The sequence below is a fragment of the Ipomoea triloba genome, chromosome 13, assembly GCF_003576645.1.
Source record: "Ipomoea triloba cultivar NCNSP0323 chromosome 13, ASM357664v1".
NCBI classification, from domain to species: domain Eukaryota; kingdom Viridiplantae; phylum Streptophyta; class Magnoliopsida; order Solanales; family Convolvulaceae; genus Ipomoea; species Ipomoea triloba.
This window is the reverse complement of record NC_044928.1, coordinates 4,522,608-4,548,427: the sequence shown is the minus strand read 5'-3', so window position 1 is coordinate 4,548,427 and position 25,820 is coordinate 4,522,608. Positions and strand designations below refer to the sequence as shown.

The window sequence follows — 25,820 nt, the reverse complement described above, 5'->3', positions numbered from 1 at the left end:
AAAAGAATAGCAAAAGTTTTCAAACTGTTTTCTACTTGGTGATTCAGGCAAAAAGGCTAGCAAAAATTTTCAAACTGTTCTCTATTTGGTGATTCAGGCAAAAACACTAGCAAAAATTTTCAAATTGTTTTCTATTTGGTGATTCAGGCAGCAACAATACTTCTTTTTGTTAACCATGATAAAAAAAAAAAAAATACTTCTTTTTGTTAACGATTTAATGTTGATCACTTTGAGAGTGTTTGGCAGTGGCAGATTAACCAATTTTTGGCTAGTTTGGTCAATTTTGCATGTTTGATCCATCAATAAATTGTTTTGAAGTGTTTGGTAAATGATTGATTTGTTTGATTGTACCAATTAACCAACGTTGAGCTGACAGATGATCATCATTTATTTTCAACTGATTAATTATAAAATGTCTATTTCAACTACATATTAAAATTAGCAACAAGGCACAAGCTCATGAAACGAGTTTGACCAGGGTCTTCTGGCAATACTCATAATTACTACTACTAATACTGATAACAACAACAATAATAATAATTAAAGAATTTAGCACAATGCCCTTATAGATCATTTTACATCAAATCATCTAAAATCAAACATTTAATTTACCAAACATTTTTCTATAAAGGTTAGTACAATTAGTTAGTCAAACCAACTATCAGCTATCTACTAAACCAATCAACTACAATTGTTTGCCAAACACCTCATTTGTCTTCCTAAATTTTTTTTAGAACCCAAGTTTTCCAACTTTGTTGGATTATATCCTAAACACTATGAATCTGTCCTAAGAGGTTAATCGAGTCAATATAGTTTTGAGACTCAACACCAAATTATACCATTCTATTAACAAAAGTTGATAATTTGATTATATATATATATATATATATATATATATTCATATATTCATAATAATTATAGTTACGAGTCACACTTGTGTAAAACTGTCTCACATATCTTATTCCGTGAGATGCATCTAACATATGATAGTTGTTTGTTAATTATGATAGAAATCATAATACTTATTACAGAAAAATATTTACTAATTTGAAATAAATAAATTGTTACTTATAATAAATATATTGTAATATTTATATTGAAAATTGTGATACTATTTAGAATGATTGTAAATTGTTACTAATGATAAGTATAATAATACTTATAATTGAAATTGTGATACTTGCAAAATATAATTCTAATTTAAATAGTGTAATACTTATATGTGATGTACATTTGGGTCAGTTGTACCATTATAGAAATACATAAAAAAATATTAATATCATAATGACTTAAATCATTCTCAATAATGCAAAAGCATAATTAATATTGAGTCTTGTTCTAAATATAATCAAAAGAAGATTAATTAAACAAAAAAAAAATTAACATAGATTTGTTTTTTAAAAAATGCAAGAAAATGATTTTCAAAGTTCCTTATTTATAATCTTTGATGTTCAATTTTGAATATTATGTATATAGTCTAGCTAATTAATTGACCAAAGTTCATGTTAAATTTTAGATTGTATTTTTTAATATATGCTAACATATTCATAGTATATGCTCAACAATTATGCCAACTCTAATTGTGATGTGATTCGAACCTAAGACCTTTTTATGAAAGTCAATGAATAAGTTAAGAATAATAAATAGTTAACGGAATATTCCGTCATTCAAGTTTACACGACGGGATGCGGGGTATTTAGAAAAAAAAATGATATAATAGAGGATAAAGTAGGAAAATAAAAAAAAATACTAAAATTAAAATAATATGAACCATTTATTTCAATAAACAATTGCATTTTTAGTTTTCGTTATAAGACTAACTTTATTAACTCTTATTAGATTTACTAGTTTTGTACGCGCATTGCGCGAATAGGTTAATGCCCAATGTTTATATTTAAATAAATATTTGAAAGTATATCAATGCAAGATTATATAGGAGAAGTTTATACATGGGTAATTGAATGTCGAATTTTTTTATTTAAAAATCTAACTCAAAGTATATGAATCGAAGATAATATAGAAAATTCATTATAATTATTACTAAAATAAATGTTTGCAACCTTGTAAAATCGATAGTCTAAATATTTGGTCTAAAAATGATAGTCTAAATAAATACTACTTTTAATTTGAATTTTTCTAAGTGTTCTTAATTCTCTTTTTAGTAACATTGTCATTATCTTCATATTTACTATCTGTTCTCTTCCTTTTTGTTGGTAGTGTGTTATTTGCAATTCGGTTATTGTTGGTAGCATAAATGACAACGTCATGCAATGAGATTATGATATAGGAGCTATGGACTTTCCTTTAGGTGTTCTGCTTGGGGTTCATTTGGTTCAACCATTATTGTTGAATGAGTTATTGTGGTTAAAGAAATCCATAATTTAAGAAAAAAGATTAAATAAATTAATAAAAATTTGAAAATTTAAAATATTGTGTATTCCAAAGATATTAAAAGGTAGTTTCTCGCTTCAATTTGCTGGGTAATGAGTTATTTGGATACTTTCATTGTCAACAAATCCCCCAAGTAGTTAATATGATTGGTTTCAAACTTTTTTTTTTTTCATGGTATTAAAGAAATACATATGTATCATTTTTTTGTGTAACTACTAATTTATTTAATTCAATAAGAGTAAAATAGATTGATTCCGCTTCAATTTGTTGGGTTATTTGAGTACTCTCTTTGTCAACCAATCCCCAAGTAGTTAATATAATTAGCTTTAAATTATTTTAAATGTTTTTTTCATAGTATTAATAAAATACTTGGTAAATAAATATATAACATTATTTTGTACTATAACTTTGATATTTAATTACAAGATATTGTAAAAGTAAGATAATGGACAATGTAATGAATATCAATTGATAAATTTGAATGTAAAGAATCTTTGCATGAGAGAAAATAAAGACAATATAACTAATCAAATTATTTCTCTTCTTTAATTTAATTTTTTGATAATGAATAATTTTTTCAAATAAAGGTATTGTAGACACATAATTCTAAATTAAAGAAATACATATGTATCATTTTTTGTTGTAGCTACTAATTATTTAATTTAATAAGAGTAAAATAGAGTGAGAAACTTAATTATGTCAAATTTGATTGAGATGAGGTTCGAACGTAAGACCTTTCTTATAAAAATTAATGAGTAAGTTAAAAGTTAACGGAGAAGAGAATATTTAACGGAAAACTTAATGGATAATCATAAAAGTAAGGTTAAATTAGGTAATCTCTATTAATAATATTAATCTGAATTAGCTTAACCAAACCATCTATTTGATTAAATAATTCATCTGAATCATCTATTTGATTAAATAATTTGACCGCCAGTTTTCTACCCATTTTAGGCCTAACTTTTTTTCTACCCATTTTAGGCCTAACTTTCTTTGGCTCTTATTAGTATAATAGATTTAGTAGAGGTAAATTGTGATACTTACAAAGTGTACCTTCATTGAGCATTTTACCCAATTGTCTTCATTTAGCATCTTACCCAGTTGTCTATAACTCCACCCATCATCTCATTTTATAACTCCTAAAAATTATTTATAATTTAATTTTTTAATGATATTTTATTCAACATTAGTTAATAAAATTTGTACATTTAAAATTTACATTAGAAGTTTTATTAAATATAAAACTCGAATTTGAAAAGTTATAAGACATGAACTCTAGATAACTTAAAATACTCATAGCAAAGCCATGTAGCAAACCAGCACATGAAGTTGGTAATCAAGATTCAATGATCATGTTATAACCACCTAACAACAGAGTATAAAAATTTACAGATTTAGAGAAACATGCAAATGGGAAAAGAAGAAGAGTGTTAAAAAGCACACACTGAAATCCAAAACATCATGAATGAAGGAAGCACAACTCTACTGAAGACTTCATTTGAAAGTAGAAAGCCTGGGAAGTTTATCCCGCAAATAGTACAATTTTGCCCTCCTCACTTTCCGGTGGCTCACTACTCTGATCTCTTTGACATTTGGTGAATATCTGTTTACAAGAAACAAAACAAGAAAGAGGATAATTATATGAGGTCCCCTCGCTTGCCTACATAGGAAGAGAAAAACACTGCCATACAAGTCCAAAAGTGGAAGTGATATATACGGAATAATGGAATATTGAGCAGAAGCAATTTGAAGAGATAAGTGTTTATTATGAAAGCAAATCTGATCAAATAGGCACCAGAGAACCGATTCAGCATTGCTTATCTACAATTTACATTTTCATTCTATAACATATTGTAATCAAGAAAACTCAACTTCAGTATACCTTTGCAATGCTGCATCGGACTGAAATACTGATAAATGCATTTCAATGATATTACCTATCATGAATCCTAAACTAAAATTAACATTAAAACCTTCTGCATTAAGAATTCAGTATTCTTCCCTTCCATATTTAATTCTTCTGTGGTGTAAGAATCAGTACAGGATGCATATCATTAATGTGGTTGTCAATTTACTGTAATTTTCTTAGCTCTTTTCCTATGGTAAATATGAATACCATGAAAGTTGAAGTAAGATGTGTTAAAAATTAAAATATTAACCCTTTGCAATAGTTTCCTTAATCTGTAATTAGCCCCAACAAAAAGATATGCTTTTAGTACTTTCAACAAGAAAATTTGATGCAGTAATCTATGAATACCATCAACAGGAGCATATCCCAGGCAGTCAGGCACATATCTTAGCAAAATAGGTAGTGACTAGAGACTGTGAAAATGTCATTGCTTCTTAGCCAAATGTCACAACAGACAAGGAAATTAACAGCTCAGGGGAAATGGGGGTTCAATTACATTCATTTTGGCTTTGAGTTAATTTCTCTATTCCTTTCCTATCTTCTCATCTTCCGAGTATAGAGCCAGCATGTTCAATGAAATGCATTAGCCTCATTACCCCAGCAACTTAACAACATGAAATGTGGTCCACAAATTCTTCAACAGTCACTAGTTGGAAAAAGAAAATATGGAGTACTACTGTACTAGGGAAGGTAAAGAGCACAAGTTCAGCTATCTATAAGCTAGGATTAACATAATAACTTCCCTGACAACGAAAATGAGAAAGAGATACAACAAAAATATACTCCCTCTGTCCCATTTTAATTCAATTTTTCATAATGTTAAATTTAGTATTAGTACATAAATTTATATATTTAGAAACTACATTAAAAGTACTACGGAGTATTGAACACAAAAAATCAAATTTAAAAATTATTAAAAAATACTAAAGAAAATAAGTAAAGAAGAAAGAGTCATTTTGACTAATGAATAGTAAACAGCACAAGTAAAATGAGAAAGAGGGAGTATCTTCCTGTAGTGTCCACATAGAGAACTTGGTATAATGGTATCTGCATATATTGGTGGATGATGACACACTGTATTTGCAATTTCCATCATATTATTGTCAACTTCTCAATTAGATTTAACTTTATTAGTGCAATTTTTCTTGAGAAAAATTCATAGTTTTTCAGCAACAGTAGATCAAGCAAAAGATTGTAAGTACACCACAAAGGAGTGAAAATAAATGATGAATACACTTACACAGGGAATACGATTTCAACTCCAATGCCAGCAATAATCCTCCGAATCCGAATAGTGGTGTGAATACCAGCATTTTGCTTCGAGATAATTATACCTTTATACACAGACAATCTCCTCCTATTTTCTGGGACTTCCTACAAATCAATAGCAAACCTCTCCTAAGCATTTATACTTACAAACACAAATAACAATTGTTACTTAAAGAAGAAACATAAAACTACCAGCTTGATCTCTACAATATCGCCGGGCCTAAGATCTGGTGTAGGCCTTTGCTCATCAGATGCTTCAATTGCTCTCTTGTTCAATATCTATGCAGACAAAGTAGGAATATCGCATCAAATTACTGTATTCTCCACCGATTTATGAGTTAGCTAGTTCAGTCTCATTTGACCTAATCAGTATATTTACATCTTTGCTCTCCATTACATCGGTTCTCATGGCCAAATACTCAAGTGGAAATCAATACCAAGTCAGACAGCAGAAAAATGTTTATCAACAAATTCAAGAATACCAAAATGTTTATCAACAAATTTAAGAATATCCCATCAGTTATACTTCATCCAATGTGAACTTATCATAGCCCAATACAATATTCACTTGTGAATGGAATAGCATGCTTTTTATCAAATTTAGCTAACTTGTCAATGTCCGCAGACTTAAATATTGTGGCATTGACATTAAATTTCACATTTTCATGTTTTAAATGGAATTTTTTTTAAAAAAAAATATACAGATAGTTCTTATCTTCTTCTCCTAGGCTTTATCAGCAGTCAAACAGAAACTCAATCAATACAATTCAATTGGGGAAAAGAAACTAAGAAATATATAGAATATAAATACCCCCATTATCTCTCCGAGCTTAATACGAGGCTTCCTAGGAGGCTTTTCCTCAGTTGCAACTTCCGCTTCAGCCTCCGACTCGGTTTCAACTCCGGCTTCGGGTTCTGGAGCAGGTTCCTCAGCCGCTCCCTCCTCCGCTTCAGCTCTGACAACAAAACGCTTCAAATTGGCAGTGCGGAAAGAACAGGATGAATTCCTGGACAGGCGAATTGCAGGTGAATTGAACTGCCCAGCTCGAAGAAAAGCAGAAGACGCTAACTTCTTGGGAGCCCATTGAGTAGGGTTCCTTGGAACCATAAACACCGCCTGAAATTAATCAAAGAGGCAATAATTATAAATACTTCTTGGTGAATGAAAACAGATGAATTGATTGTTGCAGTGGAGGCGACCTGAGGGAGAACATTGGAACCCATTTGCAGGTGACGAGTGAAAGACAGGTAAAGAAGATGATTTTGGAATGTTAAGATATGAAGGAGGATGAACTCATGGATTGAATGGAAGAGTTTCTTCTGCTGCAGTCCCGGTGAAGGGTAAGATGAACGAGAGGAAAACCTTATCTATTGGATGAATACTTGAATATATTAGGTTTTGGTTTTACCCGAAATAAAAATGTTATTTTCTCTTTAAATTTTGCGGGGAATTAAATTTTTATATAAGGGCGTTTGGTTGGATGGAAAATCTTTTCCATCTTTTTTATGGAAAAGATTTTTCATGAAGTGGAGGAAAATGTGTTTTTCTATTGTTTGGTTGGATGGAAAATGTTTTTAATGGGAACTTGAGTTCCCAAAAGTTAAGGAAAACAAATTCTTAGTTGGAAATTGGTATTTTGTTTTCCATGGAGTTTGGGAAGAAAGTTTGAGCAAGTAGACTATTTTACCCTCATCAATAATAATATAATATATTATCACTATTAATTGTTAAGGGCATATTGATCTTTATATTCATAATTCCTTACCATTCCAAATCCAACCAAACAATGGAATTTATATTCCCAGTAATTTCTTTTCTACCAATCAAACAATGGAATCTATTTTCCTGGTAATTTGTTTTCCATGGAATTTGAATTCTATTTCCTTCAAATATTTTCCAGCGAACCAAATGGGCTGTAAGAGTTAATTTCATTTCTTTTCCTAAATTTATATCTTTCAATTCATATTTAGTGTACTAGTGTTTTACTGCACGGAAAAAATTGTTATTATGAATTTAAATAAAGAATTTTAAAAATATAAATATATTAAAATATACAATATAATAATATAGTTGAATTTTTATATATTTGGTTAAGTATCTATTATCATAGCATACAATTTTGTATGATTAATATAATCTCTAATTATGTACATATTTATATAAATTTATAGAGAAAATTTATATAAATAAATTGAATTATTCCTAATCGTATTTCATATATACTATAATTCTAACAATACGAATAATAACTATGAAAATTATACTTACAAATTAAAAAAAATGTAAATTTTAAATTTTGTATATGTGAGTTTAAACTCTAATCAGACGCATTTTTTTTATATGATTGTGTTATACAATGTATATACAAATAATATTTATTAATATGCATATATGCAAATTCTATAATATAATTTATGTAATTATAATTTATATTGATATATTATAATTAAAATAACTAGATTTAGAAATTAAAAATTGCATTTTAATTTTGTATGATTAATATAATGCATAATTTTATAATTTTATTTTTAATTATATTTTATTAATTATAATTAAGAAAATTAATTTAAAAATTAAAAGAATTAAATTTTTAAATTTATATGGATTAATGTAGTCCCTGATCATATTACATATTTAGACAAACTTTTAAACATTTTTGAATTTTTAATTAAGAGTATGAGTTTATACATATTTTAAAATATTTTTTTAATAAGTAACCATTGTAGTAATTAACGTGTATAATTATGACTGTAATCACAATTCTATTAAAAATGTGGATGTATTTTCATATTGTACAAAATACTATAAATATAATATATGTCTACATAAATGGATAAAAAGATAAATTGATAACTTTTTTTATTATATAGATATTGATAAATATTATATAATTTTTTTCCTTGCATGAAAAAATATTCTTATTTTAAAATTTTACGTTGATATCTGAGTTTTATTTCAGAATCTACTTTGGTGATATTTTAAACTTTGAGTAACACTTGTGTCAGACCATCCCACGGGTCTCAATCCGTAAGACGGTAAGATATTTGATTAATAGGTCAGATATTTGATCTATCCCGTCTCACGGATTGAGACCATGAGACGGTCACATACAAGTTTTTGGCTTAAACTTTCGTTTGTTATCATAAATAGTAATAGATGTTTGTAAATTATTAGTTTTGTTTCTAAATATTTTCCAACCCATAAATGTAGCACAATCAAAACATCTCTAGATCATCATTTAAATAATTGATTCATAATAGACTTTGTGGTTCAATATTTGTAGATCTATGATATGTTTTTAACTAATTTATTGAAAGCTTATTTCTTTTAGTTCTATTATCTATTTTTAATGGATAGATCTCGAGATGAGTATCATTCTTAAATATGTGAATTTTAATTAATTTAATAACATTATATTTAAATGTGAGACATTTACCCAATAACATTATATTTTTTTTCAAACTATGCAAATGTAAGTTAGTTCAATTAGTTCATTTTTATGTTAGTTTTTTCTTCAGTTATGTTATTAACGTAAATTAATTTGTTTCGGGCTCATAAAACATCATAAAACACAGAAATTGTGTAAACACCCATGGCATGTCGCTCCAACGCCAATGGTGTCTTCAACACTGGAAAACAAACTTCACAATCAGCATTTAGTTTTGCTTGAGCATGCCACTGTGCACCAATAGCACTATCATAATGCACCAAAAATTCAACCAAGCTAGAATGTACATTAGAGAAGCTACCAAAGAAACTGTTTTGAGACTTCGATCTAGATGTGGTCCTAACCAAACCTGTCATAAACTCGTCATGAAAGTATGGAGATGCCCAAAATGTATGGGACTCAAACAAGTAACGAAATCAACCATTATCACCCAACCCATATTTCTCCATAATATGATTCCATCGCAGCTCAAAGGCATCGAGATCAATTGAATTATCCCAAACGATGCAATTCAACTTCCTCCTAAACACCCCGTCTTTAGACAAAACTGGTCCAACCTTCTCTCCCACCTTGCACATTATATGCCACATACAAAATCTATGTTTTGACGCACCAAACACTTGAGCAACGACAACCGTCACAGTTGGATCTTGATCTGTAACAACGCAAATAGGATCATGGCCCATTATTTTCTTAAAGCTCTCCAAAAGCCACACGTATGAGTCTATGTCTTCCTTCGTAAGCAGCCCAGCACCAAAGGTGATGCATCTCTTATTATTATCAATGCCAGTAAATGGGACAAAAATCAGATTATACCTACATAAGGAAAAACACAAAAAATAGTTAACAAAATAATACGTCTCAGAACACACCATATATCATAGAATAATACACCACTATTCTATACAAAATGCACAAACAAAAAACAGATTACTAACCTGTTAGTACGGTATGTAGCATCAAACGAAGCAACATCACCAAACAAAGAAAAGTTCTTCCTTGACACTGAAGCGAAGAAAACCCTTGAGAGCTGGTCACCCTCATCAACGTCGTATTCAAACCCAAATGCTTCGCACAATTCACGCCTTTTAAACAGCGTATCTATGAACAATTGAGCATCACCATTCAAAATGTACGCCATTAAATCACGTTTGAAATTTTGAAAGTCCACACTTATAGCCCCAACATTAGAATACTCACCAGCAATCTCCTTAAATAACCTATACGACCGAGTAGGGCCAATATTTGCCCGAACACAACTTGCAACGAAAATTTGATGGCCAGCATCAAGATTGCGATTGACCTTTAAAAATTGCTTAGCAATAATTGAACACATCGAATGGGTATGCCGTTCCTAAAAAAAATGCACAGAATAACAACCTTTCGGGATGAATTTAAAAACCACCTTAATTAGCCTTACACCCAACCCTATTTGTCACCCTACGCCTCTTCACAACACTAGAATGACTATGCTTGAACCCCTCACGACTACATACAACATGCTTCAAGACAATAACACCATCTCTACCCTTCTGAGTTGTGCTCTGCCTACAGTCAAAACCAACAGAGCCAGCATATTGTTTATAAAAACCAAAAGCACTATCCAAAGAATCAAATTGTTACCCAACATGAGGCTTCAAACTGTTGGCACAAATTGGACGCCAATACTTAGTCATACAAGGTGATATTTCCATATCACAAGCACTGCCTTTTACACCAATGTCTGTGGAATAACCTTCATCACAACCACCACTAGCAGAGTCCATATTCACACCTACACACCAATTAAAAACATGAAAAAAATACTAACCACCATTGTTAAATAAAATGCACTAACATATGTACTAAAACACACCTTGAAACGTAATAAAATGCACCAGTGTTCAGATCAAATCACACCAGTAACCACAATAACAAAAAATGCAACTGCTCTCTTAAAACGCACCTACATTCGTAACAAAACACACCATTCAACGTATTAAAGTGCACAACTGGACAAATTACAACACACCATTACCCACCGTACTCATACTACACCTAATCAAATAAAAATGCACCAACATACCTACTAAAACACACCATGCAACGTACTAATATGCACCAGTTCTCAGATTACATCACACAATTGACCATTCAATAATATCAACTAAATATACACCACAGTTCACTATGAAATACACCATACCCCATACAAAACACACCACACCGTCACCACACATACTAATATGCACCAGTTCTCAAATTACATCACACAACTGACCATTCAATAATATCAACTAAATATACACCACAGTTCACTACGAAATACACCATACCCCTACAAAACACGCCACAATGTCACCACACACAAACATCATAAGTCCATCGTCATCACACACCAACGTCACCGGAAAACCACCATTACAACAAAAACCGCAATTATTCCAAAAAACAATCAACATATAATAAAAAATTCAAACTATCTAAATTAAGATTATTTAAAATTAACACTAGAAAACAAAATATACCAGTCTCCATAGTTCTACATTGCGACTAGCTCCAATTCTCCGGCGCGATCTTCTCCCAACTATGATAAGGCATTTGACCCAATATTTTATGGGCTTTAATTTTATCTCTTATCATATTACTATTCCTTGTAGTCCAATTTAATTCCTTATATATCTATAAGCCTTATAATTCTAAAAGGCTCATTTAATAAGTCATCCTAACCTAATGGTTATATATAAATTTATGTATATACTTCTCCTATCTTATCCACTCATATAAAAGCTAAGACTAAGGCATTTTCTAAGAAGCCACTTGATACACTCTCATTTGTACCTATTTTACTTGTGTTTTTATTTAGGTTTTATAATTAATTGTGTATTAAAATGTTATCTCCAATGCTTTTTCCTTGTTATTTTATTTAAAGTGGTATAATGCTTGGTTTGAGTGTCTTTGGTGTGTTTAGTGCTGCATTATAACCACTTGGGAGCAAAAAGGCAATGCAAAGGAATCAAAAGTGTTGAGAAGTCAAAATGGGACCGAAAGTACTGTTTACCGCAGATTCTCGACGCGTCGAGAATATCTCTCGACGCGTCGAGACCTTCCAGAGAGCAATAAAAATTTCGCCATTTTATTCTCGACGCGTCGAGAAACATTCTCGACGCGTCGAGAATCCTGCCCAAGACACTATTCATCCCAGAACAAAGTTCCAGATTTGTCCCTGTTTTGGATCCCACTATTTAAGGCTTCATTTCTCCCCAAACCCTACCGGGTTGGCTGCTGGTTTTTGTCAGAAAAAGGGGAAAGAGAACAAGGAAAAGAAGCTTCATCATCTCCAAAAGCCAAAGAAGAAATCATCACAACTTTTGGAAAGGAGATCAAAGAAAAGAGCTTGGAGGCATCATTTGGGAGAATATCTTCCTTTCTCTTTTCTATTTTGAACTTTATTGAATAATTGTTGGATCTATTTTAGCCATGTTAGGCTAAACTTCCTTTTGGGATTTTTGGGTATAAAAGTGTTTATGAACCTATGTGCCTAGTTCTTATTTTGTTTTAATGAAATATCTATTTGGGTTTATTGCTTGTGTTGCAATTGTGATTTATGTTATTGATACTTGTAATTAGATGCATATGATTGCTTGTACCCTTGCTAGATTTGTCTATGAATCAAAGAGCACCCACAATTGCACTTGACTATTGTACCTCGAGAGAGGACAATTTGGTTAAGGGATATATTTTGAATAGCTCACGAGAGTGAGTATTCCAATTACCGTATTTTGGGTTTGAGTTACGAGAGTAACCTTTCCCTTTTAGATGACAATTTTCCACACTTGTTTAACCCAAATAATTATTTCACTTTAGATTGGCACTAGGTGATTAAACACTTTAACTCCCAAAAATCCCGCTTTTACCTCTTTGAATACAAAAACCCGTTTGCCTTATTTTAATTATCTTGTTTGCATATCCATAGATAATCATCCATTGTGAACGTAGGAATAGCTTCTTGCGAATATAATTAGTAACTAGTGCTTGATACCCCACTTCCCTGTGGTTCGATAACCCCGGAATACTCCGGGTATTTGTATGTGGTTTTATGCTACGACCACCACTCTCTCTCTTCCCCTCATCTCTCACGCCATTTCCACCATCAACCCTACCAAATATTCATCCTTCATCATCCTCAAGAATTCAACTAAGACTCATCTTTTATATCCTACTAAGTTGGACCATGGTGAGAGCTCATCTTGCATCTCCTTTCTCCTCTTTCTATTTCATCTTTCTTATGATTCTTTTTCTATCTTTTGTTGGGTTTTGGGGCTACTAAGATGATCAAGAGATGGATGATGTGCTAGGCTAAGTTTGAAGGAGACCTTGGTTGATTAGATAGCTTCAAGAGGTAATCCTTATGTCCAATAAAACCTACTTTCCCCTCTTGTATGATAATATGTGTATTCTTGCATTCTTGAGCTATTGTGGTGGTATATCTTTGATATTGTGGTTTGATCTTGAAGTTTATTGTATCCTTGAAGTTCCATTTATTCTACTCTTGATAGCGTATTGTTGTTGATATATTCTGTATTCTGGAAGATCTGAGTATAGTTGCCTATTTCGTTGACTGAGTGTTGTTTCTGGAAATGTTCTGTCTCATTTGCATTTTTTACCTGGCGAAAATGACCCACGGGACTGGCACGCCCGTGAGCCAGCCCCGCAAGGCTACTAGTGGAACTGAGTGGCGGAAGACTCTCTTCCATTGCCCTCTTCTATTTGTTCTTGCGATAGTGAGTGGCGGACTCCCTAGTCCCGCTGTACTGTTCTGTTGGTTCAGTGTTGTTCACTGTTCCAGTGAGCTTTATTCCAGTATGAGTATTCCTTGGTTATTTCAGTTTGTTGTAATGGCATGATGTGGAATAATTCCTATTCTTGTTTATTGAATATTATTCATTCATGAATCCTATCATTTGATAATCCTTGTATCTTGTGAGCATTGGAATTCTATGTTTTGTTGATATCGTTGACTCTATTGAGTATTTGTTACCCCATTGTACTCTTGTATCATTTCCTTGGATTGATTATAATTCTATTGGAATTCTTATTCTTGGATTGAGTTTGAGCTACTACCTTTGATTCTCATTTATATATATGTTCCTTTGGAATTCTATGTACTCCTTGTTAAGAGACATTCTTTGTTGAGAGCTATATTCCTTGTTATTGAATCTTTCTTGATATCATTACGCTGGCATATGGATCCGTTTGAGATTTGTGGGCCTTTGGCTCTGGTGGATATTTTGGGCACATGGTAGAAACGAATCCTGGGTGTAAGAGGTAGTAACTAACCCGTTGGGCTTGGAATCCCAATAAGGGTATACACTTAAAGTGCTAGATTTGTTTCTATTGTGGTAAGGTTCGCTTATTGGACGGAGGTGATGGTCGTTGTGTGGGGAACGCCGTTCACTAAGGACGTAGCTGCGGTGAAATCCTGCATTATCTGGCTCACTTGATACTATTTGTGGATATTGATTTATGTGGTATTGTTTTTAGATTGCAGTCCTCCATGTGAATTTCACTATTACATTTGGTGGATTGTACTTATATTGATTATGCCTTGATAGGCTATTTGGTGGACTATGTAGTAGATTGAACCTCTCTTGATTCCTATTTGATTATCTATCCTCTCTTTGTTACTTATTGTGGTTATGACTTATCTTGACGTTCCTTTGAGTGACGTATTGAGTTTATAGTTCATTGTGGTATAACAACCTTTCGTGAGTCATTCTTGTTATCTCAATTATGGCGTAAGAGCCTTTTGAAAACATTCCTTAGTGTTGGCTAGTGGGTGAGTATATATTCTATATGTCGGTATCAAAACCTATGGTAGATAAGAAATGTATATATTGTAGTTTTACGTGTTGGAGTGAGTTTTACTTAGCAATATTCACTAATTATTTTAACTGATAATTTCAAGTATGGAGTAGAGCCTTTATAAGCACGTTTAGCATGCCAGTAGTTCTACCCCTCTCTTGTAGTTAGTTTGTGTGGTTGCATTGAGACAACTTTGAGATGTAATAATTTTAGATTTCAGACTTATGACTTTGATGTATTTTGAGTTTGTGGTTCTAGCCTTAGCATCTAGCTTAACAGAAGTTAGGTGTGGCACAACACCCCAGATATTTGGTTATTGCTTCCGCTTTGACTAGAGTTAATTATTATCTTCTGATTGAATTTTATGCTTTAATTACCTTAAGTATTGCCTTAAAGTTGGGGGTGTTACAGGCTTGGCCATTGCATTTGATGTTAATAAAGTGACAAATAATTTCCTCAAAGAATATGCAGATGACCATTTTGCTGCCTCGTTAATGACATCAACATATTCTTTATCATCCTCAATTATTCCTCGTGCATAACAAACATCTCTAAAAGTAGTATGTTACACTCCGTCAATCACTTCTATATCTTCAAAGCAAGTAGGTCTCTACACCAAGTTTAGTAAACATCTTAGGTAAAATAGTTCACCACTATTAGGAGGCACATAGAAAATTCTTCCAATTACTAAATTTCTTTGCCTAGGATGTCATTCTCATTTATCTTTCTTCCAAACAAATATTTTTGGCATTTCTGCATAAGTTAACTACCTTGTTTCTTCGTATTTCCTATTTGCTTCAAACCAAGTTGTGAACATAGTTTGTGACACCATGGGACGGTTAACAACATCATCAACCACGTCATCATCATCAAATATAATGGATTGCTCATTAGGAAGATGAAAACTCAAACATTCCGCTGAAGGATTCCTATATCATATCAAATGCAAATATCCTCCAAGCGGCCTCACAAGGTGAGGTATACCTACAATCGTAATACATCTTGATTTCATCAATCACCTTTCCAGTAGATTCTTCAAGAGCGCTATTGTAAAACTCTACAGTTACACGGTCGTTGTCCTTGTTGACATACTTAAATAGGTACTTGATTGATCTAGATTGATTACACCATTCCACATTAATATGAGCCCTATACTTCAATAATAAGTATATGTTGTATGGAACCATATATCTACTATCTAGGTTAATTCCATTTTTCTTGATCGTGCGACCATTATCCCTCCTATGGTAAATCGGATAACCATCCTGATCCAAAATAGAATTTTGCACAAATTTTTTGGAGAATAATTTTGAACACTCACCATTGACCATGCAAGGTGAATTTTTCCTAGTTGAACCACATGGACCATGCATCATGAATTCTTCAATGGCTTTGTAATACTCTGGCTCACATAATTGACTTGGTATCTCAGCAGATATCCACATATCAATATCTTTTGGTGTAGAAGAAGAATCATTTTTTGCCAAAGAATATAAGAAAGTGAGCATGTGGTAACCCCCCTTTTGGGAATTCAATCATGTAAATCACTAAAAAATAAAAGAAAAAGATGTTAGTATTAAAAAAAATTAATGTATAAATAATATAGGAATGATATTTGATCATTTTTACCAGCTATAACCACTCCAAAAATGTTTTGTTTCCGAATCTCTAGAATAAGAGCATTTAACTTCATTTTAAAAACATGGCATATAATATTTGGCCTATCTTCAACTTTCAATCTCCGAGGTTGTAGTAACCTTTTTTATTACAGGCCACTTCGGGTTACATGTGAAAGTAATAAACAGACTTGGATAACCAATTGATTTGCAAATGATCATTGCATCTTGATAATTTTGAACCATATATCGTGCACCTCCAGTAGAACTGGATGGCAAAATGATTATCTTTCCTTGTGTTATAAGATCTACTTCTCCATGTATTAAAGCATCTGTCAAACACTTATACGATTCACATCTTAAAGCCTTTGGTGTGTCCTAATGTAGAGTAAACATCCAGGCTCTATCATAGTATAAACATCAATAATAAATTGTTGTAACAACCTTCTTGCATACAACAAAGTGGATGTCTCATACAACCAGTGTTGTAAAAATCGGCCTAGGCGGCACCTAACCCCTAGGTTGTTCCGCTTTCGGTTGACTCGGCCAATTTTGGCCAACTCGTTCGAGTCGGTCGATTTCATCCGATTTTGACCAAGTTATTTCAATTTTCATTGATCGTTGGAGTTTGGACTACTACTGTAAGTTTTAAACTTTAAACCTTTAATTTTTTTCATTAGTTAATCCAATTTATTCATTGATTCTATAATCCAATTTATTAATTAATAATTATTCATTTATTTGATTTATTTCATACTTCATTAATTAATAATCATTATTACATGATCCTTCTACACACCAGTAGTACCCTATTAATTGACGTAATTTGTGCTTCCTCTTGTTGCCACTTCTGCTAGAAATGAATTATTGCTTTGGTGTAGTCCCCTAGTGTGCTTCACTGCAATTTTAGTGCCTTGGCGCAATGTACCTTCAAATGGTAGGACTATTGTCCAAAGAATTGACAATGTTGACATCCCACTAGCTCCAATTGAACAAGTTTACACATCATTCTCAGAATTTTATCAATGCATGAAAACTTCTAAATAAATTTGTAAGTTAATCTTTACTATATCATTATAACAATATCTATTGCATAGTCGTTGTTACTATCAAGTAATCAATATATAGAACTAGAACAAGATGTACTACTTATGAACTTTCTACAAAGTTGTAAACATTTATTTTCATGACAATAATCAATCTCTCCTATATTATATTGCATCCATATACTTTGAATAACGATTTAAATAAACAAATTCAATATTCAATACATATACATGAACATCTTCTATAGAATCTTGTATTGATATACTTTAAAGTACTTATTTAAAATTAAACATTATGTATTATATCATTCACGCAATGTGCGTAAAAAATTAGTCTTTACTTATAATCTCACCACCTTTTTGTCCGTTAATTGTCTATGAAGTAACCATGGTTGCAGTAGGCGCTAGGCGCTAGTCGGGCGGTAGACTAGCGCCCAGCGGCCTAAGCGGTCTAGGCGTTTCCTAGGCGGTTTTAGGCGGCGACCTATAAAAACAAAAAATTAATTCATATGTGTGGGTGTATGTCATATATTATATTATATATATTATATATATATCTCTTACTTCTCTTACTTATATAAATAAATAAATTTAAATATATATAAATATAATAATAAAATTAACAAGGCTGACTCGCTCGAATTAACTCGGCTAACTTTGCTGAGTTGGGCAAGTTAACTCGGCCAAATTCGGCCTAGTCAGCTGCCAATTCGGCCCAGTCGGCCGAGTTAGGTGCTAGGCGGCCTCCTAGGCGGCCGGCCACCTAGGCGGACGCCTAGGGAGCAATTCGCCTCGGTTTAGGAGTGCCTAGTGCCTAGGCGGGTGCCTAAGCGGGGATTTTTGTAACAGTGGAAGTAACTATTATTTACGGAGTAATTGTTAACTCAAACAAAATTAGGAAACAAAAAAAATTACTTCACAAACAACGGATAAACGAAAAATAACAATGACTATACTTTAGCGACAAACAGTATTTTTTTTAAAAAAAAAATTTAAGAATGAAAAGTATCAATTTTTATTTATTTATTTATTATTAACTAGATATTTTACAAATTTTAATGGACTGAAATAACAGTGGAAAGCAATGCATGTCACAATGCTTTTAATTTTTTTGGTTGATTCCTTGGCCACTTGGGCCGTTTGGTCCAAACAAAAAAGCTCTTGCATGTCACAATGCTTTTACTTTTTTTTGGTTGATTCCTTGGCCACTTGGGCTGTTTGGTCCAAACAAAAAAGCTCAAACCATTGTGGACCATGATACAAAATTGTGCCTGAAAAGAAACGATACTTATCTGCGCCATAACATAACCAATCATTATTGTGTGGACCATGGTCCACATAGCTGTGTGGATCATACTATCAAATAATGCACATTCAATATAAAAATAATATACATTCAGTATAAAAATAATGTACATTATATTCAGGGGATGTACATTATTTGTGTACTGAATGTACATTATCTTTATAGTATAAAAATAATGTACATTTAGTATAAAAATAATGTACATTTAGTACATTAAAAATGTACATTTTATTATGGTCCACACAGCTGTGTGAACCAATAATTTGCCATAACCTAACATATTCAGTTTCATTTTGTATAGATTTGTCAAAACGGGCCCAATCTCGTTTGGTCCGTTCAACCCGCATTCCCACCCCCCACCAGCACCCCAACCCTCTCCCAGTCTCCCACCCTCAAATGTATTGTGTAAATGTTGTATTAATATTTTAATAAAATATATTATTATTAACAAAATTTGAACCCTTGATTAAGATAACTTACCACTATTGAAACCAACTATGCAAAGGACACTTGTGGAACATTTTTATATACGGATATATTTATTTAGATCATAACTTACCCATCCCCTCACCCATTATCAAAATTATGCGGGTATTTAAAAATCCGTAGGGGCAGGGATCTGGGAACCCATGGGGTGCGGGTAGAATTGCCATCCTTAGTGTAAAATTATACAATGGATCAGGTCTACCTTACATGTAGACCCTAGTCAAAAAACAACCTTCAAATTCTATATTTGTAATTGATATATTTTGTACCTCCAGTTAATTATTTCTGTACTTGTAATTATCATATTATGTGTCAGCAATTATCAAATTATTTATTTACATGTTAACTGAAAGTAAGTAATTTTATATTAGACTTCACAATACGTTCATGGTATAACAATTGTTCTTGGTCCTTTACAGTGGCAAATTATACTGTGCACCACGATGCATATAGCAATGTGCACCACGTACCTAAACGACGTCGTTTTGAGCATTGTAAACTAATCGTCCGTTTTTTTTGGAAATCAAGTTTCCCGTTTCGGCCGGTCTCTGTATTTATGTTAATATTCTGTGTATTCCAGACAATCATTCTGTGTATTCTAGGCAACCGTTCTGTGTATTCATGTTAGTAACACATGTTGTGATTTCATGTTAGTAGCACATGTTGTGATGTGTTTGTGCATTCGAATGTTTAGTAGGATGAGTTCTGTGTATTTTGTGTAAATATTCTGTGTATTCATGTTATTAAAACAAGTTGTGATGTGTTTGTGCATTCGAATGTTAGGAGGATGAGTTCTGTGTATTTTGTGTCAATATTCTGTGTATTCTGGGCAAACATTCTGTGTATTCTAGGCAAACGTTCTGTGTATTCTATATAATGATTATGTGTATTATAGATAATGAATTCCCTGGAGTCATTCGCGTCCACTAACATCTGTGTATTTTGTGTCAATATTCTGTGTATTCTGGGCAATCATTCTGTGTATTCTAGGCAAACGTTCTGTGTATTATAGATAAAGATTATGTGTATTATAGATAATGAATTCCTTGAGTCATTCGCGCCCGCGTCCACTAACACCGAAACGACGTCGTTTTACGTACGTGGTGCACATTGCTATGTGTACCGTGGTGCAGGGTATAACGATTGCTTTACAGTTGTTATATAGATCACACAACACTACGTGCAGGTCTACGCAACATTACAGTTGGGCCAAGCTTTGCGTGGCGATGTTGCTGAGACTTGAGAGTTCCATTCTCTTACCGCTGTAAGCGCCACGTGTCTTCCTCGTCCCTTACGTAGTTCTCCCGCCAACCTCGGTAGTCGCAACACTTCCTTCTCTGCCTCTCTCTCCATTTCCAAATTCCAATCGTTCGTTTCGAACGTCCATGCTCTCTCTCTCTCTCTCTCTCTCGCCCACCGCCTTATCTTTTCTTACTCTCTCGCGAAACCAGAAGACGAAATCCGGAAAAATCCCTTGGATTCAATGCAGTGTCAACTCTTCAATCTTGGGCCTCGCGGCAAACGCGCTTGAGTTTTTCAATTTCAGGAATGCCAGATTCGCTTGGTTTCGTTTGAGTTTTGTTTCAAGATGTCTGGGTTGGTTGAGAGGATTACGAAGGGAAACCCACCTGGGATTTCTGTGATAAGAAGCATCAGAGGCAAAGATTGGAGCTTTAAGACATATAGATACGTGGTTTTGTTTGTAACATTTATAGCGTATACATCTTACCATGCTTCCAGGAAGCCAAGTAGCATAGTGAAGAGTGTTTTGGATCCTAAGTCGGGTATTGATAATGCCACCTTGAATTCTTCTTACTTGTGGCCAGTTGGTGATGTTTTCGTGAAGAGAGAATTGGATTTAGGCAGATCAAAAGGGAAAGGGTGGGAGCCCTTTAATGGGAAGGATGGGACGAAGAAATTGGGGGAAATTGATGTTGCTTTTCTTGCGTGTTATTCAATAGGAATGTACGTGGCAGGGCATTTAGGTGATTCCTTGGACCTCCGGCTGTTCCTCACCACTGGGATGATTGGGAGTGGTGTTTTTGTTGCCCTTTTCGGGATGGGATATTTCTGGAATATCCATGAATTCTGGTTTTATTTGGCTATGCAAATGGGTGCTGGGCTTTTTCAGGCCACAGGATGGCCTTCAGTTGTGGCTGTTATTGGGAATTGGTTTGACAAGAGCAAAAGGGGATTGATCATGGGTGTTTGGAATGCCCATACCTCTGTTGGGAATATCAGTGGATCCCTTCTTGCGGCTGCTGTTTTAGATTATGGATGGGGTTGGTCCTTTATTCTTCCTGGTGCTTTTATATTTGTGACAGGGCTGATTGTGTTCTTCTTCTTGCCCGCTTATCCGGAGGATGTTGGATTTCCTTGTGAAAATGCTGTTGTGGCAGAGCATAGTGATGAAGAAACTCAGTTAGGGAATGAAAATGAAGGTGCCAGTATGTTTAGCCATGGTTCTGTAACTAGGAAAGGTGTTGGCTTCCTTGGGGCTTGTCTAATACCAGGTGTAATTCCATTTGCCTTGTGCCTTTTCTTCTCCAAGATGGTGGCATACACATTTTTGTACTGGTTGCCATTTTATCTCAGCCAAACTGGTAGGTATCCTCCTATTCATTCTTTTGCCACTTCTAGATGCACATTCCCCTGCCTTTACATAAATGTGTATTCCAATTATTAGTTCACGTGTTGCTTGGAGCCCGTCCAAAGCTGAGCATATAATATATAAACATAAAGGTGCATTTCAACTATCAGTTTAGCCTTTTAGTTGAGGCGTATCACACATGTGTTGCTTGGAGCCCGTGGCTCGGACATGTGCCCGAAAGCCCTAAGAAATGCATAGGAAAGAAGGTAAGATTCACCCCGAAAAAAGTGATCCAAAAATGGATTTGACCCAAAGTTTCAGGGTATGTCCGACCAAAGATTTTACCTACCCAATAGTGAAATCCTGCAAATAAAGCAAAAACGGCTCCCATAGAAAGTACATAATGGAAATGTGCAACCACATAATAAGTATCATGTAGAGCAATGTCTAGCCCAGAATTTGCCAGAACTATTCCAGTGAGTCCTCCTATGGTGAACAAAAAGATGAACCCTACAGCAAATAACATGGGTGTTTTGTATTGTATCGAACCCCCCCACATGGTAGCGATCCAACTAAAGATTTTTATTCCTGTGGGGACAGCTATGATCATGGTAGCTGCGATTTTTATTCCTGTGGGGACAGCTATGATCATGGTAGCTGCGGTGAAGTAGGCACGGGTATCAACGTCTAAGCCCACAGTAAACATATGATGAGCCTAAACAAGAAATCCAAGAACACCTATACTGATCATCACACATGTGTTGCTTGGAGCCCGTGGCTCGGACATGTGAGGGGTCGTGTTGCACATATCATATGTGCATTTCAACTATAGTTGAGGCGTATCACATACACGCATAAAATATATAATACATGTGCAGTCCAACTATCAATTTAGCCTTTTAGTTGAGGCGTATCACACATGTGTTGCTTGAAGCCCATTCAAAGTAATTGGCTCCCACACGTGAGGGGGCAAATTGAGCATAAAATATATAAATATATAAGCATTTATGAAGAACGTACGTCCTTGAAACCAAGCATTTATGAAGAGTGTTTGCAGATTTCCTTCTTACTTTTTAATTGCTTATAAGATTTTACTTTATATGTTCCCGCAAAAATAAGCATCATTGAAATCTTTAATGCATTCCACATCAGAGCTGCTCTTATAGCTTGAAAGTACAAGAATCTACAGATTGTGTGTATATGTTACATGGCGGCTGCATGGAGCTTATATAGTTGTTGTATTGATGAAGGAAAATCGCAAATATACTAACTACCTCAATCCTGGGCCTTTTGGCAATACTCATGAAAGTTAAAGTTTGAAATTATATTATTTATTGGGAATTCGATTAATTGTGAAAGATTGTTCAGGTTATAATGTTGTGGATCCATGGAGTTTAGATAAGGTTGAGCTATTTTTCTAATTTTTTTTTTTTTTTTTTTAATATGCATCTGAAGTGATACAATTTGGTTTGCATTTATAGATGTTTTAAACAATAGTGATCATAAATACAATTCGGTTTGCAGTCTGGTTTGATGATTTGGATAGCCTTTGTTTGAACTGTTTTTCCATCTAGTGTTATTTTTTCTTACGCTTACCCAGTTCTCCTGATGAATCTCTTCGCAGCTATCGGGGGAGAATATGTGTCCGTGAAGTCTGCTGGAAATCTTTCTACTCTTTTTGATGTTGGGGGAATTGTGGGAGGAATTCTAGCTGGCTTATTCTCCGACTGGTTTGATGCTCGTGCTACTACAGCGGCCAGCTTTATGTCTGCAGCAATTCCCGTGATGTTTTTATATCGCAGATTTGGAGGTGTATCCGAGACCCTTAACATTTTCCTCATGTTTTTGTCTGGATTGTGTGTGAACGGACCGTACGCGCTTATTACTACTGCGGTCTCCGCAGATCTTGGTACTCACAAATCTCTGAGGGGAGATTCCCGAGCACTAGCTACGGTTACTGCAATCATTGACGGAACTGGATCGCTTGGTGCAGCACTTGGTCCGCTTTTGACAGGTTTTCTCTCCACAAAAGGATGGGATGCCGTTTTTATAATGCTTTCAATCGGGGCTCTGTGTGCTGTGCTTCTGTTATCCAATTTGGTTGTTACCGAACTCAGAGGGAAGAATTACAAACACCGGCCTAACGTAGAACACAATTCTGGAGGTATTGTACTGTTCACTTGTAATTATCTTTATGCTCGGTTTTGCAATTTTCATTTTTTGCGTTTTTTATAAACTATGCATGAACAATAGAGCAAACGAGATATAGGTCCATTTACATGCCTATATGAGAACTTTTGTGAGATCAGAACTCTTTTCTACTTGAATTCAATTCCCATTAGAATGCTTCCAATTTCATCAAAAGAACACTTAAAAAAAAAATTAAATTTAAGATTGGCAATAGTGAAACATAATACACTGTCCATCTCCTGAAATATGGAAACTGTTGTTGGGCGGAGGCCGGTGAAGGGCCAAGTCCAGCACCATGCCTCTCGAAAATGTAGCGGTATATAAGGAAATAAAGTTACGTCTTCGCCACGAGCTATAGCTTTTGGCATAGTGGTAAGTGCTTGATTCAAGAGTAAAAATTGTGCAGTTAAGGCTGGCAGGTGCTGTGATCCTAACAACTGTCGTAGATAGCATTTTAGACAATGCCTTTACATTGTTTGCTGAATTTTAGTAGATAAAAATTGGGCTGTTATCCTAGTTTGGGGGAAAGACCACACAGCAATTGTGTTCTGTACACAATCAATATTTCCTAACATTCTAATCTGCATAGTATATATTGTCAATGGATTCTTGGCCTTTGGGGAGGCACCCTTACTTTAGGCCAAGGGCTCAAACCACATCAAAAGCGGCTCAATGTTTGGTGTTCTTGTTCTATTATTGGTGGGTAGTTTAGTCCCGCCCTATTTAAGGGTCATAGTTACTTATTGTAATTGAAGACATTCATCGTTTGTTATGTAATTGAGTGTATTCATTGGTCAATCGATAATATTAGGGCTTCAACATGTCCCATCATCTCGAAAATCTTCATGTGTGCAGGTTCTGCATCTCAACCACTTTTACACGACGAAAGATAAGAGATATCGGGATCTGGTGCTGTTCTGGCAAAGCAGTTCTAGCCCAAAGAACAAGAAGTTTCTCTAAACATCATCGGACTGAAATGTGGTCGAAGAATTTTGGTCATCTACAGACTCTTTTGGTTAGTTTTCTGGTCGGTCTTTTGTATATATATATATATATATATATATAGTCTATGATCATTCCTAGGTCTGCAATGAAGTTGATGGTGAAGACAGAGTTTGTAGTAGACATCAGGCTTAATGGTTTTGTGATAGAGCACTCAATCAGCAAATGTTGCCTGCATTTTGTTCCATATATGTTGTGATATATTATAAATGCTACACCTATTATATATGTATTGTATTATTTTATTTTCTCATTTATTAGAACTCTGATTACTAAAAAAATAGGGATTTTTAAAATAAAAATAAGTTTAAGTCTCCCAATGCTTATCATTCTTGAATACTACTGACTCTATTACAATGCAGTATCTGTTCATAACTATTTTCTCAACCTATTGAAGCATAAGAGTTAATATTGACTCTACTGAGGCTCGAACCCACCACCTCACGTATAAAGGAAAGGGTTTGATGCCACTAGACTACAAGGTCCTTGGCATGCTTATCATTCTTTATACTACATAACTTTTATAAATTCTTGTTTCAAGACATGCAATTAGGATTTGAAAACAAAATAAACGGAGAAAATTATCTTATTTATTATCTTGTTCGTTTAGGTTAAAAGAATTTTATTTTCTGAGACTTTTTGTTATTGTGTTTTAAACTTAACTTTTAGTAAATATTAAAACAATTCTTGTTTTACCAATGACTTTTTGGTCTAGTGGCATT

At 33.8% G+C, this 25,820-nt stretch overlaps 4 protein-coding genes across 4 annotated transcripts; 1 reads left to right on the top strand and 3 right to left on the bottom strand.

Annotated features, from left to right (window-relative positions):
* Positions 1–3,665: 3,665 nt before the first annotated feature.
* Positions 3,666–6,943, bottom strand: LOC116002259 (50S ribosomal protein L19-1, chloroplastic-like). Its single transcript, XM_031242367.1, has 5 exons — positions 6,770–6,943; positions 6,381–6,686; positions 5,762–5,848; positions 5,541–5,674; positions 3,666–3,994 (listed from the first exon to the last, which is right to left on the bottom strand). The coding sequence occupies exons 1-5, from the start codon at positions 6,791–6,793 to the stop codon at positions 3,886–3,888; spliced, it is 660 nt and encodes a 219-aa protein (XP_031098227.1). The 5' UTR covers positions 6,794–6,943; the 3' UTR covers positions 3,666–3,885.
* A 2,179-nt stretch (positions 6,944–9,122) lies between these two features.
* LOC116001074 (protein FAR1-RELATED SEQUENCE 5-like) lies at positions 9,123–10,784 on the bottom strand. The gene is made up of 5 exons (XM_031240975.1): positions 10,642–10,784; positions 10,515–10,566; positions 9,957–10,321; positions 9,449–9,834; positions 9,123–9,367 (listed from the first exon to the last, which is right to left on the bottom strand). Exons 1-5 carry the CDS (start codon positions 10,782–10,784, stop codon positions 9,123–9,125), a joined length of 1,191 nt encoding a protein of 396 aa, XP_031096835.1.
* Positions 10,785–15,791: 5,007 nt separating this feature from the next.
* LOC116001073 lies at positions 15,792–16,307 on the bottom strand. Its single transcript, XM_031240974.1, has one exon. The coding sequence runs from the start codon at positions 16,305–16,307 to the stop codon at positions 15,792–15,794; it is 516 nt and encodes a 171-aa protein (XP_031096834.1).
* A 4,231-nt stretch (positions 16,308–20,538) lies between these two features.
* Positions 20,539–25,379, top strand: LOC116002258 (putative glycerol-3-phosphate transporter 4). Its single transcript, XM_031242365.1, has 3 exons — positions 20,539–21,919; positions 23,531–24,070; positions 24,952–25,379. The coding sequence occupies exons 1-3, from the start codon at positions 20,905–20,907 to the stop codon at positions 24,987–24,989; spliced, it is 1,593 nt and encodes a 530-aa protein (XP_031098225.1). The 5' UTR covers positions 20,539–20,904; the 3' UTR covers positions 24,990–25,379.
* The last annotated feature ends 441 nt before the right edge of the window (positions 25,380–25,820 follow it).

Coding starts and splice junctions, on each gene's coding strand:
- LOC116002258 (XM_031242365.1), top strand. CDS start 20,905: ATGTCTGGGTTGGTTGAGAGGATTACGAAGGGAAACCCACCTGGGATT. Junction 21,920..23,530: donor ATTTTATCTCAGCCAAACTG/GTAGGTATCCTC, acceptor ATCTCTTCGCAG/CTATCGGGGGAGAATATGTG. Junction 24,071..24,951: donor CGTAGAACACAATTCTGGAG/GTATTGTACTGT, acceptor TCATGTGTGCAG/GTTCTGCATCTCAACCACTT.
- LOC116001073 (XM_031240974.1), bottom strand. CDS start 16,307: ATGTGGATATCTGCTGAGATACCAAGTCAATTATGTGAGCCAGAGTAT.
- LOC116001074 (XM_031240975.1), bottom strand. CDS start 10,784: ATGGACTCTGCTAGTGGTGGTTGTGATGAAGGTTATTCCACAGACATT. Junction 9,835..9,956: donor GCTACATACCGTACTAACAG/GTTAGTAATCTG, acceptor TTCCTTATGTAG/GTATAATCTGATTTTTGTCC. Junction 9,368..9,448: donor TATGGAGAAATATGGGTTGG/GTGATAATGGTT, acceptor AGTTTATGACAG/GTTTGGTTAGGACCACATCT.
- LOC116002259 (XM_031242367.1), bottom strand. CDS start 6,793: ATGGGTTCCAATGTTCTCCCTCAG. Junction 5,675..5,761: donor ATATTGTAGAGATCAAGCTG/GTAGTTTTATGT, acceptor ATTGATTTGTAG/GAAGTCCCAGAAAATAGGAG. Junction 3,995..5,540: donor GTTGAAATCGTATTCCCTGT/GTAAGTGTATTC, acceptor TCTTGTAAACAG/ATATTCACCAAATGTCAAAG.